The following is a 12,133-nucleotide window of genomic DNA, read 5'->3' as shown; positions in this document are numbered from 1 at the left end:
GCATAAGCTTTTCACTCAATTGAGAGATACAATTAGAGGACCAGGGGTGTAGTTTGGTGGTAGAGCACATATTTGACATTTATGAGACCCAGTATTTAATCTCCAGCACAAAAACAAAAAAAGAAAAGAAAGGCATTATTAAAACTTATTACCCAAAAGGGTTCCAAACTTCTAGAAAGAAGGAGCAAGAATATAAGAAATGCAGTCTTCATATCAGAGCTGAACAAAAGTTAAATATAGGCACTATGGTACCTTAATATTAAACTGATTTTTTTATCTTTAAAGAGGGGGCGATGGGGCCGGAGCGATAGCACAGCGGGTAGGGCGTTTGCCTTGCACGCGGCTGACCTGGGTTCGATCCCCGGCATCCTATATGGTCCCCCAAGCACCGCCAGGAGTAATTCCTGAGTGCAAAGCCAGGAGTAACCCCTGAGCATCGCTGGGTGTGACCCAAAAAGCAAAAAAAAAAAACCAAACAAAAAAAAATAAAATAAAGAGGGGGCAAGGGGAAACTTACTCTTTTCAATGAGCTGGTCCTGAACTCCTGCCAATGCGCTTACTGCCTAAAATAGAAAAAAAAAAAACCACCATTTATTATAAACATTATCACAGATCGACACAGAGAAAAGTAACAACTCATATACAAAAGGAAAGAAATAACTGATAGATATATAACTGTGGTCTTCTTCAAATAAGGGCTACAGAAAGATCCTTTGATCCTTCAACCTCACTTACAGCTGCTGAAGTAACTGAGGATTTACTGAAGAGACGCTCAGCTTCCTTAAACTTCCGGTTCCTTCGATCATTTTTGCTATTGGAATTTCTAAAACACACAGAAGAAAATAAAAGACCATTACAAGGGCCAAGCTATGTCTTTGGCTCAAGATGCAGCTGCAAAATGCAGATAAGAGGAATTTTTAAAAAAATCTATTCCATACAGGAATGCCTCCATACCATTAACAATCTACATGCTACAACAATTTACATGCCCCAAACAACCTACATGCTGAATGTCTGCGTAGACATCAGTGTTTCCAGGTTATGGTATACACTCCACAGTGGTACATGAGGATACTTTAGTTGGCTCACAAACTGGTTTTGGGGGAGTGATACCCGGCACAGTACTACTCAGGGGATCATATAGCACAAGCTCAAATCTGGGGTTTGGGGGCCAGGGAGATAGTTCAAAGGACTGGAGCATATACATTGCATATAGGATGCTCAGGTTCAATATCTGGTAATGCATGGTCCCCTGACACCAAGACAGGAACAGACCTGAGTACTGCCAGGTGTGACCCAAAGTATCTGGGGCACAAATCCAGGGTTCAAAGTCAGGGCTCCTACACGCAAAGCATACAACCTAGTCACCTGAGATATCTAGATCGCTGACCTTCATAAACATTATTAATATTTAATATGTATTATTAAGAGTTTAAAAAAATTAACTAGGGGCTAGAGAGATAAGTACAGGGCTTAGGATGCTTGCCTTGCATGTGGCTAATCCTAGTTTGATCCCTGAAACCACATATGGTACCCCAAGCACTACCAAGAATAGTTCTCGCATACCACCAGATATGGTCTACACCTCTCACCCCGTTTTTAATGCCTACTAGTAAAACACCCAAGAAAAACTAGCAGTATGGGGCTGGAGACATAATACAGGGGCTAAGGCACTTGCCCTCCATGTGGCTAACCCTGTTTGATCCCAGGTACCAAATGGTCCCCCAGCTTCACCAGTTGTAGTCCCTAGGGTCCCTGAGAACAGCTGGAATAGTCCAGGTAATCTTCAGCACCTCAGGGAACTTGCAGTAATACTTTCTCAGACCCTCACAACGAATTGCCAACTCAGCTGACTGAGAATTGATAGGGCAGGCCCCTGGGCCAATATGAAGTGTCTCTATTAAATAAGGTTACATGGGTCGGGGCTAGAACAATAGCACAGCGGGTTGGGCGTTTGCCTTGCACGCGGCCAACCCGGGTTTGATTCCCAGCATCCCATATGGTCCCCGAGCACTGCCAGGAGTGATTCCTGAGTGTAAGAGCCAAGAGTGACTCCTGTGCATTGCTGAGTGTGACCCAAAGAAGCAAAAAAAAAAAAAAAAAAAAAAAAAAAAAAAAAAAATTACATGGGTCTGGAGAGATAGCACAGCAGGTAGGGCACTTGCCTTGTATATGGCTGTCCCAGGTTCAATCCCTGGCATCTCATATGGTCCCTGGACCACTGCCAAGAATAATTTCTGAGAGCAGAGTCAGGCGTAAGCCCTGAGCACCACTAGGTATGGCTCAAAAACAAATTAAAAAATAAAAAGAAAGGAAAAAAGATAATTTAAAGAAAATAACCAGGGGCAGGAGAGACAGTACAAGGGTTAAAGCGCTTGCCTTACATGGGGCTGACCTCAGTTCAAGTCCCCAGCACCACACACATTCCCTAGAGTCCAGCCAGGGAATAGCCCCTGCACCCCTGGGTGTGGCCCAACCCCACCTCCAAATTGACAGAGAGGGGAAACCCCAGAAAATGTCTGGTTGCATTGTGTGTTACTATGGCAAAGAATCTCAGTCAAGGATATTACCAAAGAATATTTCAAATACATAAAAATTTTAATAGAGCTTTTAAAAAAAAATATTTCATAAAGTCATTGAACTATGTAATTATGATTTGTGCACATCTCTATTTCTTAAATTTCACATCTCTATTTCTTAAATTTCACTAAAACAAATAAGCCTTAGCAACAAAAATGTGACAATACTGGAGCAGGGAGTTAGCTCAAATGCCTTCCATTTGTGAGACCCTAAACTAGGTTTGATTCTTAGTACCACTGCAACCCTCAGCACTGCCCAGTAAAGTGCTGGTGATTCCTGAACACTGGCAGTGGATCTGGTGGTGTAAGCAGCACTGTATCACTGGGCTAAAACATAGCCAGAAGGGGCCTCCAGACCCTCAGGAAGGCCCCTCGATTTAAAAACAAAACAAAAAAAAATGACAAGGCTGGGATATGACTCAACAATACAGTACTTGCCTATATGTGTGAAGCCCTAGGTTTGATCCTCAATACCACATGATCAGGGGACCAAGTGGTCCCCCGAGCACTACTAGGAATAGACCCCAAGCACGGAGCCTTACACGCAGTCAACCTAGGTCCAATCCCTGGCACCCCATATGGTCCCAAGCACTGCCAGGAGTGATTCCCTGAGCTGAGAGCCAAGAGTAAGCTCTGAGCACCAAGTACACCCCACAAAAGAAAATTAAACTTAAGGGATAGCAAGAGGGAGATCTTTGTGGTGATGAAATAGTTCTGTATCTCAATTGCAGTGGTGGTTATATCAATCTATACACAAAATAAAATGATGATAACATATATACACTGTACCAAATGTCAATTTCCTGGTTGTAATTCTGCATGAGAGTTACATAAAACACATCTATGCAAATGTCAATTTCCTAGTTGTGATTCTGCATGAGTAACATAAAACACATCTATGGGGACTCAAGGGAAAGCAGGCTTAGAATGTCTTCCAAGCACAAAGTCATGAGTTCAATTTCCCACATGCTCCGAGCAGATCCTAAGAGCTCTGCTACCAGATGACTCTGATGATCCCTGTGATCACCAAGGTCAGAGTCGCAAGCAGTTTCCACTAGAACACAGCCAGGTGTGTGTGAGCACTAGAACAAAAGGGGTGTAACCCCTGGTGAGCACCTCGGAAAAGAGAGGACACACCATTGTCAGGTATGTATGGGACCTCTGCAGTTCAAACCAGGAAAGTGATGGGAATAAATGGGAAAACTATTAGGGCTGTCAATGAGTGTATGATAGAATGAATGTGCTATTTGAAACTTCCTATGTATCATTAACTGTTTCAATTTTTTTTTTTTTTTTTTTTTTTTGCTTTTTGGGTCATACCCAGCATTGCACAGGGGTTACTCCTAGCTCTGCACTCAGGAACCACCCCTGGCAGTGCTCAGGGGACCATATGGGATGCTGGGACTCGAACCCAGGTGGGTCGAGTGCAAGGCAAACGCCCTAACCGCTGTGCTATCGCTCCAGCCCTACTGTTTCAAATTTTCATTTTTATTTTATTTTTATTTTTTTTACTTTTTGGGTCACACCTGGCGATGCACTGGGGTTACTCCTGGCTCATGCACTCAGAAATTACTCCTGGCGGTGCTCAGGGGACCATATGGGATGCTGGGAATTGAACCCGGGTCGGCCGCGTGCAAGGCAAACGCCCTACCCAATGTGCTATTGCTCTAGCCCCACTGCTTCAATTTTTTTTAAAAATTAAATGTAGACAAAGCTGTATGTTTATACATACTGGAGAGAGAAAGGAGAGAGAAAATGTGGCAACATGTCAACAGTAGATTAATGATGGCAAAGAGTAGCGAGTGGTCATTTACTATTTTTCCATAGAAAATAGTAAAAATGAAAACTTTGAAAAACTTTTTAGGTGTCCAGAAATAAAACTGCCAGTGATACACAAAACAGCAAAGATCATGAACTCCTGACTGATTAAGATGTGAAAGGGATGGTGTGGTGTGAGCCTTTCTCCTGAGCTGTACACATCCCAGTGCCAAAGGCCCAAATCCCTACTTCAGGGAGCGAGGCCTTTGTTCCAGACAGCTGAGTGAGCTGGCTCCCCGTCATGCCCCGACCTTTTTGCTCACCACCACCTTGCTACTGCCTCCTGACAAAGCTGTTACCTAGAAAACCGCCCCGATGGGGGGATGGCTCAAAGAGCTGAAGTACATACTTTAACACACAGGAACCATGGATTTGGTCTTCTGCACTGCAGGGTACCTCCAGGAACAAACCCTGACCATGAGGTGTGGCCCCGAAAGACAAAATAAATACAAAAAAAAAAAAAAAAAACCATGGGGCCAGAGCAATAGTCCAGCGGGTAGCGTGTGTGCCTTGCATGTGGCCGACCTGGGTTCGATCCCCGGCATCCCATATGGTCCCCCAAGCACCGCCAGGAGAAATTCCTGAGCTACGCCAGGTGTGACCCAAAAAGCAAAAAAATACATACATACATACATACATACATAAAATCAAACAAAATCAAACCACCCCAAATGTACTCCTGCAGCACAGAGCTGGGGCGCAGCACCTCTGACACTCACTTCTGGTTGGTGAGATACCGGTCCCAGCCGCGAATGATATTGCCGTACATCTGCGTGTCTTCCAGGTAGCTCCCTTCAAAGGCATAGATCTGTCTCTCCAAGTTCGCCAGCGTCTCCTGTGCAGGGGGGCAAGCGGGGCGCGGGGAGCGGGCTCAGGGCTCAGGCCTGGCCGCGCAGCACGCGGGAACCCGGATCCCCAGTCCACCTGCCGGGCTGGGCTCTGCAGAGCAGGCGCGCCCGCGAGTCCTTTGAGGAATCCGGCGGGCGAGTGTCCAGGAACCAGCAGGCGATGGCACGGGGCAGCCCACCTGTCACCCTGCCCCGCCCCCAGCCCGCCTGCCCGCCCGCCCGCCCGCCCGCCCGCGCCTGGCCGGGATCCCCGCGGGGAGCCGAGGGGGGGGGGGCAGAGCAGCCTCCAGGAGCCGCGCGCTCCCCTCCCCGCTCGCGCCCTCGCCAGCCGCCTCGGAAAAGGCCGCTGGCCCCGGGCAGCCAGTTGCCATGGAAACCTGCGAGGGCAGCCTCAGGTGCGAGGGGCCTCGCGCTGCGTGGGCGCCCGGGCGCGAGCCCCCGATGCCCAGACGCCGCCGCTGCCGAGTGCGCGCCCGCCGGCCCCCCGCCGCTGTCACCGTCACGCTCCCCGACACGCCGCCTCTCTGCCCATCAAACACCCCGACGGCCCGCCCCGGGGGCCCCCCGGACACCCCCCCCGCCCCGGCCAGCCCCCGGCCCGGTCCCGCTGACACGCCCACACGGCTGCCCCCCGACCCCTCAGCTCGCGCCGCCCCCGCCGCCCCCGCCGCCGAGCTCACGGCGTCCCCGGCGCGCCTCCCGCCGGGCGCCCTCCGGCCCCCGCGCCCGGCCCGGCGCGTCCGCCCGCCCCGGCGCCCGGCTCGGACGCTCCCGGCCCGCCGCAGGCGCCCCGGCCTCAGGCCGCCGGACTCCCGCCCGCCCGCCCGCGCGCCGCGCCCGCCGGGTAACGGCCCGCCGCGGCCGGGCTGAACCCCGCGGGCGCGGGCGGCCCCGGGGGCCCCGGCCGGGCCGGGCCCTCACCGCCAGCTCCTGCTTCCGCTTCACCAGCTCCGCCAGTTCCCGCCGGGTGTCCGGGATCTGCGGGGGTGCCGCCTTGTTGTGCATCGCCATGTTGGGCTGAGGCGGGCGGCGGCGCCGGGCTGGGGGCGGGCCTGCGCGCCGCCGCCCGCCAGGGGGCGCCCGCCGCCGCACTGCGCCTGCGCGCGCGGCTCCCCGGCCCGCGCGCCGCTCTGGGCCGCGGGCTCGCGCGTCCGGCCTCCCGCGGCGGGGCTTGGCGCCCGCGCTCGCCGCCTCTCCCGGGGCGCGCGGGCGGGCGGCTGCGCGCAGGCAGCGCGAGTTCGCTGCGTCCGGGACCGGATGTCTCCTAACTCTCCCGGGCGACCTCCGCCAGCGACTCACCTGCCCGCCGGGCTGCCCGGGCGCCGGGTCCCGTCCTCGCGCTCCTCCGCCCCCCTCAGCTCCCGAACCGAGCCCCGCGCGGCGCCGCGTCCCGTCGGTCGCCGGCCGGCCGGGCTCCCCGTTCTCCCAGACTCGCCTTTGCACCCCCGGCCCTGATCCCGGGTGCCTGGGAAGACGCACGTGTCGCTCCCCAGAGTCCCACCTTCCCGTCATTTCCCATCGCCCTCTCCAGGCGCAAGCAGCGCCGGCTGAGACCCCACCGCCAAGCGGGCAATGCCGCCTTGGGCGGTCACTCCGGGTCGCTGGCTCGCTCCTCACCTGGCCCCAGGCCGTGAGAGTGCCCCTCCTCGCCCCCAGACCTCCCCTCCCCGGTGCGGGCTTGTGAGGAGGGAAGCTTCCTCCATCCTCGTCCTGGTCTGAGGGGGGCGGGGTCGCAACACGAGTAAGTCCTGGTGCTCTCCTATTGTCACAGAGTTGTGCCACACAGCACCGCACACTTGGTTGTGGCCACGCGCTGTCAGGCCACTTGGAGCCCACTCAGCAGGTGTAGCATGCCGGGCTCCGATATGTGACCTCTTGGCTGCAAGACAGGTGCTCCAGCACGGAGCTGTCCGGGGCTTATACTTTAAAAAAAAAAAAAAATTACTTGGGCCCAAGAGAGTACAGCACATAAAGCAACTATCTTGCTCATGGCCGACCCAGGTGAGATCCCCAACACCACCTAAGGGCCCCAGAGTGCTCCTTGAGCACAAAGTCAGGAGTAAACTCCAAGTATAGCCAAGTGTGCCCGAACACCAAAGTAATAATAATTGCCGGACCCAAGGAGGATAAGGTGCTTTTGTCTTGCATGCTTTGGACCCTGGTTTCATCCCTGACACTGTGTATGCCTCCCTGAGGACCAACAGGAATAAACTCACCGAGAGCTAGGGGTAAGCCCTGAGCACTAGGTGTGTTCCCTTGCTTGAAAAATGTTCTCTTTGGAGGGCAATGTGGAATAATTGAAGGAGGCATACAAGGTTCTTTGCAGCCAGAGATGTGGCTTAGAATATTTCTTTTGCACGTGTGAGGCCCTGGGTTTTGATTGCCCAGCCTCACTAAAATAAAGGCCCCTTCCTTCACAGGGCAATTTAATTAATTTTTATAGGACAGGGTCTTTGTTGGGGCGGGGAGGGGGTGGTCAGGGGAACACACCCAGCAATGTTCAGTGGTTACTCCTGGCTCTGTACTCAGGCATGAACTACTGGCGGTGCTCAGGAAACCATATGGGATGCCAAGGAATTAAACCCAGGGTGGAGGTGTGCAAGGTAAGTGACCTATTGTGGATACTAACTCTAAGTGTTTTAGGCTTCATCAGCGAATTGCCCCTTTTCCTCCTCCCAGCGAAGCTTATAGTGCTCTTGTGAGTATTCCTAATATCCTGAGTTTATCTTTAACCTTCCCTTTGTGTCTTACACCTCATTGTCACAGTTCCCCAAGTCAGTCTTGGTTACTTATAAGCCAAAACTTTCTGGTACTTTTGGATTTTGTTTTTGTAGTGAATTACTTGTTTTTCTATTTCCCCTATAGCCTTTTCATAGTTTACTATAGAGCAATATTCTTTGCTTAAATACAAAAAGACCTTAAAGCTATGCTCCTAATATTTGGGAATTGATTGACTCTGGAATATATCTACTCCAGGGCATCTGTCATAATTACTTGACTTAGGCTTCGGTTGCTGTAGTTTCTAATACCCTCAAAGGGAAGTCCCACCGTGGGACTGGGATGACCTGGGATGAGTGGTAAAGTTACCCCAGCATCAAAACATGACAGTCTAGAAAGCATAAATGCATAATCTTGATGCAAGTTGCTATGACTTAAGAAATAGGACCCCCATGGGGAAGAACAAGCTGAACTGACCTGAGGACTTAGTCTGCAATTTACGGTAAAAGCCTCACTTGCTCTCAGAGCTCAGAGAACTAAGTTTTAGGATTTCTACCCCTTACTATGTTTATTCAAGCGACTGCAAGTATTGGTAAGAAGTAGAATTGTTTGGCCAATTGTTTGACTTAATTGTTTGATATATAGGACTAGAGGGAAAGAGAAAAGCAAGATAGATATCCTTGGGAGACATTGCAGAGCGTCTGCTTGAGTTTCTCTCCCCCCGAGAATTGCGTCTGCTGGAATGTTTTACCTCTGTAAATCACAGACAGACATGCAGTCCTACACCTCTGGCCCCTTTAGATGTTCTCTAAGTATGCTAGCAACTCTGCATTAAATGGGCCATTTTCACCATCAGGCTGCAGTCCACTGTCTCTCGGTCTCTCTGTTGGGGAGGCTGGGAGGCAGCTCTCGGCCACTGAGCAGCAGCTCCCACAATGCTTTTATGACTCACATCCTATTGGCTGTTCTATCTCTTCAGCCCAAGACAGGGTCTTTTAAAACAATAGTTCAAGGTTTTAGGTTTCCTGAGCCCCAAGCCTGCAAATTCCCTGGAGAACGCAGTTTCTGAAAGATGTAGCACCTTGGCGTACATGTTATTTTTAAAAATTTTTAAAGTTTCAACAACTTTAACATTCACATATTTTACAGGAAAGATGGCAGCTACAGTAGGTCAGGATGCACAGATTTTTTATACATCTATATATATATGCAAATACACACACAAATTTCAGATTCAGCAGCTGTACTTGTCTGACACCCCTATGTACACACAGCCCCGGGCACAACTGGAGCAGCTAGAGAGGCAGCAAGAGCGGCAGCTTTTCTTTCTGGAGGTACATTTGCAATCTTTGCGCTCACAGGGGTCCGTGCAGGTGCAGGCAGGCACCATCAGGGCTGCATGTGCTGTTGGGGTCCACTTTGCAGTGAGGCAGACAATGCAGGTCTAATGGAAGAGGTGACCATGCATTTGGCTTTGGGAAGAGGGGTCTTGGCATGTCTGCTTTGTTATGGGGTGTGTGTGTGTGTGTGTGAGAGAGAGAGAGAGAGAGAGAGAGAAGGAGAGAGAGAGAGAGAGAGAGAAGGAGAGAGAGAGAGAGAGAAGGAGAGGGAGGGGGGAGGGAGTAAAAGTTCATACCCTATATGCAAGCTTTGGGATTTGACTTGTCCCACTCAACGTAGAATAAGGCCTAGATTGTTACAACAAAAGTTGGAAAGATAGTATAGCAGGTAAAGTACTTGCCTGGCATGCAGTTGCCCAGTTCAGTCCTGGGCACTGTATAGGGTTCCCCAAGTACTGCCAAGAATAATCCCTGAGCACAGAACCAGGAGTAAACCATGAGCATGATTGGGTGTGAACCCCAGACCAACAGACTTGCAGAGGGGAGAGAAGAGGGAGATGGCCTAGGGAAGATCACGGCCTAGAGCACCAGCTTTGTATCTGTGAAGTCAGGAGCAAGGCCTTGAACATAGCACTGGGAATAGTCCCTGAACACTGCCAGGTGTTACCCAACCCATTACATGCACTCACGGGGCGGGGTGGGAGGGAGGGGAAAGAGTAAAAATAAAGTGGAATTAACAAAACTTTGGGAATCAGGAAAGAATGAGCAATTAGCCAGAAGAAGGCAGAGGGAATGAGAAAGTAGGAGTATTTCTAAGCAGAAAGACTAGAACTCAAAAGTGCCTGAAGTAGGAGACAAGACAGTGTGCAAGGCAAGTGCAGATGACTTGGGTTCGATCCCATATGGCTGCCTGAGCACAGCCAGGCATAATTCTTAAGTGCAGAGCCAGAAGTTACCCCAGAGCATTGCCAGATATGCATCAGCACCCCCCTCCCTCACCATAAGGTGTAAAGTAAAATAATGTGGCTTTGAGAACATCCAGTAAAGAGAGTTAAGACGTTTGACTTTAATTATGATGGGCTGTTGCTTTTCTGCAGCATCCTCCACTTAAAAAAAATTTTTTTAAAACTCCAAACTTCTGGATATCATATAAACAACAAAAAACCCTTTGTGTTGGGGTCACAACCAGCAATGCTTGAAGAGTTGCTTCCCAATATTAATCAGGGGATCAATTATGGGGTGCTAGAGATGAAACATGATTTCCCTGGCTCTACAAAACAACGAAAAGCTTTTCTTCTTTTTGGGGTTTTTGTGCCACATCCAGTGGCTATCAGAGCTTACTCCAGGCGCTGTGCTCAGGGATTATTCCTGATGGTGATCAGGCGACTCTGTAGTGTCAGAAATTGAAATGGGGTCAATTGCATGCAAGGCAAATGCCTTGATCTCTATACTATTTCTCCAGTCCTCTCACAAAAAATCTTTTTTGTTTTCTTTTTGGGCCACACCCAGCAATATCCTCATCAGTCTGACACAATGTTCTGCCCTGGGTTCAGAAATCAACTTGTTTTTTGAGGCACACTCAAATGTCTTTGCTTGCATAGTATCTAACTCACAGTTATAATCTACTTACAATTTGCATGATGTTATGTAACTCTAAGTTGACTGGATTAATTCACTTTAATTTTAGGGTTAATATGAAGGAAATCAACTGTCCTAATTTCTTTTTTTAAGGAACAAAGACAAACAAAAAGAACCCCTTCATAATATGAACTAAAGATGAGGGTGGAGTGTTGGATAACACTGGGTTGTCCTTGTTCCTCCAGTAGGGAACTTAGGTTTATTGAGTTACTCCCACAACAGTGCCCCTGAGGCACACCCAATTCCATCAAGCACTAATAATCCTATATTGCTTTTCTCTTTGTGTCAATTGCATGGTTTAGCAATGTCCTTTTTGTATAGATATAGGAAGATAGTTCATGCTATGCTTTGTAACATGGGAGTTAACTCCAAAATAATATTTATTCCTGGGCATCCATATTTACTTGACTTAAGCCGCAATTTCCCTTAGTTCCTAGCACTCCAAAAGCAGGGTCCCAATGGATCCAGGGCCAGCTGTAAGCCACCCTGGCATCGAAAGGGGACAAGCTAAGTACCATAGGTATAATAAGTTAAGAGCACAGTCATGAGACAAACTCTGTCATGACCTAAAAAGAAGTGACTGAATAAGGACCCTGCTGGGGTAGAAATATTGTAAGCAAATTTACTATGATTGTTTAAGCGGATTACTAGCTGAGGGAAGGAGAAAGCAATACACCCTGGATGGAATCCTGCCCTTGAGCAGATCTCCTAGTAATCTCGAGTGCTGAACCCTCAGATGAGACTTTGTCCTTGAGTTAATCTCCTAGAATTTCCCTCAAAGGAGTGGCTTTACCTCTTGCTTGTTGTTATGACAATGTTCAACTCCACCTATGTGTGCCCCCACCATGATAATGATTTCTATATAACTGTGCTGTAAGAGGACAGTGGGGACTATGGGAAAGAGAAGGACCAGATAAGAACCAGACTTTGAGGTCTATGAGGAGACTAGGATGGAACTCTGATGACTGGAACTACGACCAAAACTACGATTGTGCTGTCAGGAGAGATCGGACTACACTGGGAAGGAGAGAGAAATAAACTGACCACCAACCAGCCTGAGTCCCTGATTCTCCGTTCCCCTCATCCGTCCGTTGTCATGGGCCGGCCAGGGGATCAGTTCTTGGCCACCGAATGCTTGAGTCCCGCACGACCCCTTGCTTTTCTACTGAAACACAGTGGAGGACTGATTTCT

General features: G+C 49.6%; 1 protein-coding gene across 3 annotated transcripts in view; it reads right to left on the bottom strand.

Annotated features, from left to right (window-relative positions):
* Nucleotides 1-6,307, bottom strand: part of MEAF6 (MYST/Esa1 associated factor 6) — a 31,966-nt gene extending 25,659 nt beyond the window's left edge. For all 3 annotated transcript variants that reach the window (XR_008630275.1, XR_008630276.1, XM_055139865.1), the window contains exons 1-4: nt 6,167-6,307; nt 5,117-5,232; nt 736-823; nt 518-563 (exon numbers count right to left, since the gene is read on the bottom strand). Coding sequence is in view for 1 of the 3 variants with exons in the window: in XM_055139865.1 (XP_054995840.1) it covers nt 518-563; nt 736-823; nt 5,117-5,232; nt 6,167-6,256 (340 nt within the window). In the remaining 2 variants the exon portion in view is untranslated. The remainder of the gene's footprint in view (nt 1-517; nt 564-735; nt 824-5,116; nt 5,233-6,166) is intronic.
* Between the last annotated feature and the right edge of the window lie 5,826 nt (nt 6,308-12,133).

This window comes from Sorex araneus, chromosome 5, assembly GCF_027595985.1.
Source record: "Sorex araneus isolate mSorAra2 chromosome 5, mSorAra2.pri, whole genome shotgun sequence".
Classification (NCBI taxonomy): Eukaryota; Metazoa; Chordata; class Mammalia; order Eulipotyphla; family Soricidae; genus Sorex; species Sorex araneus.
The sequence above is the reverse complement of the archived record's forward strand: the minus strand, read 5'-3'. Positions and strand labels throughout refer to the sequence as shown.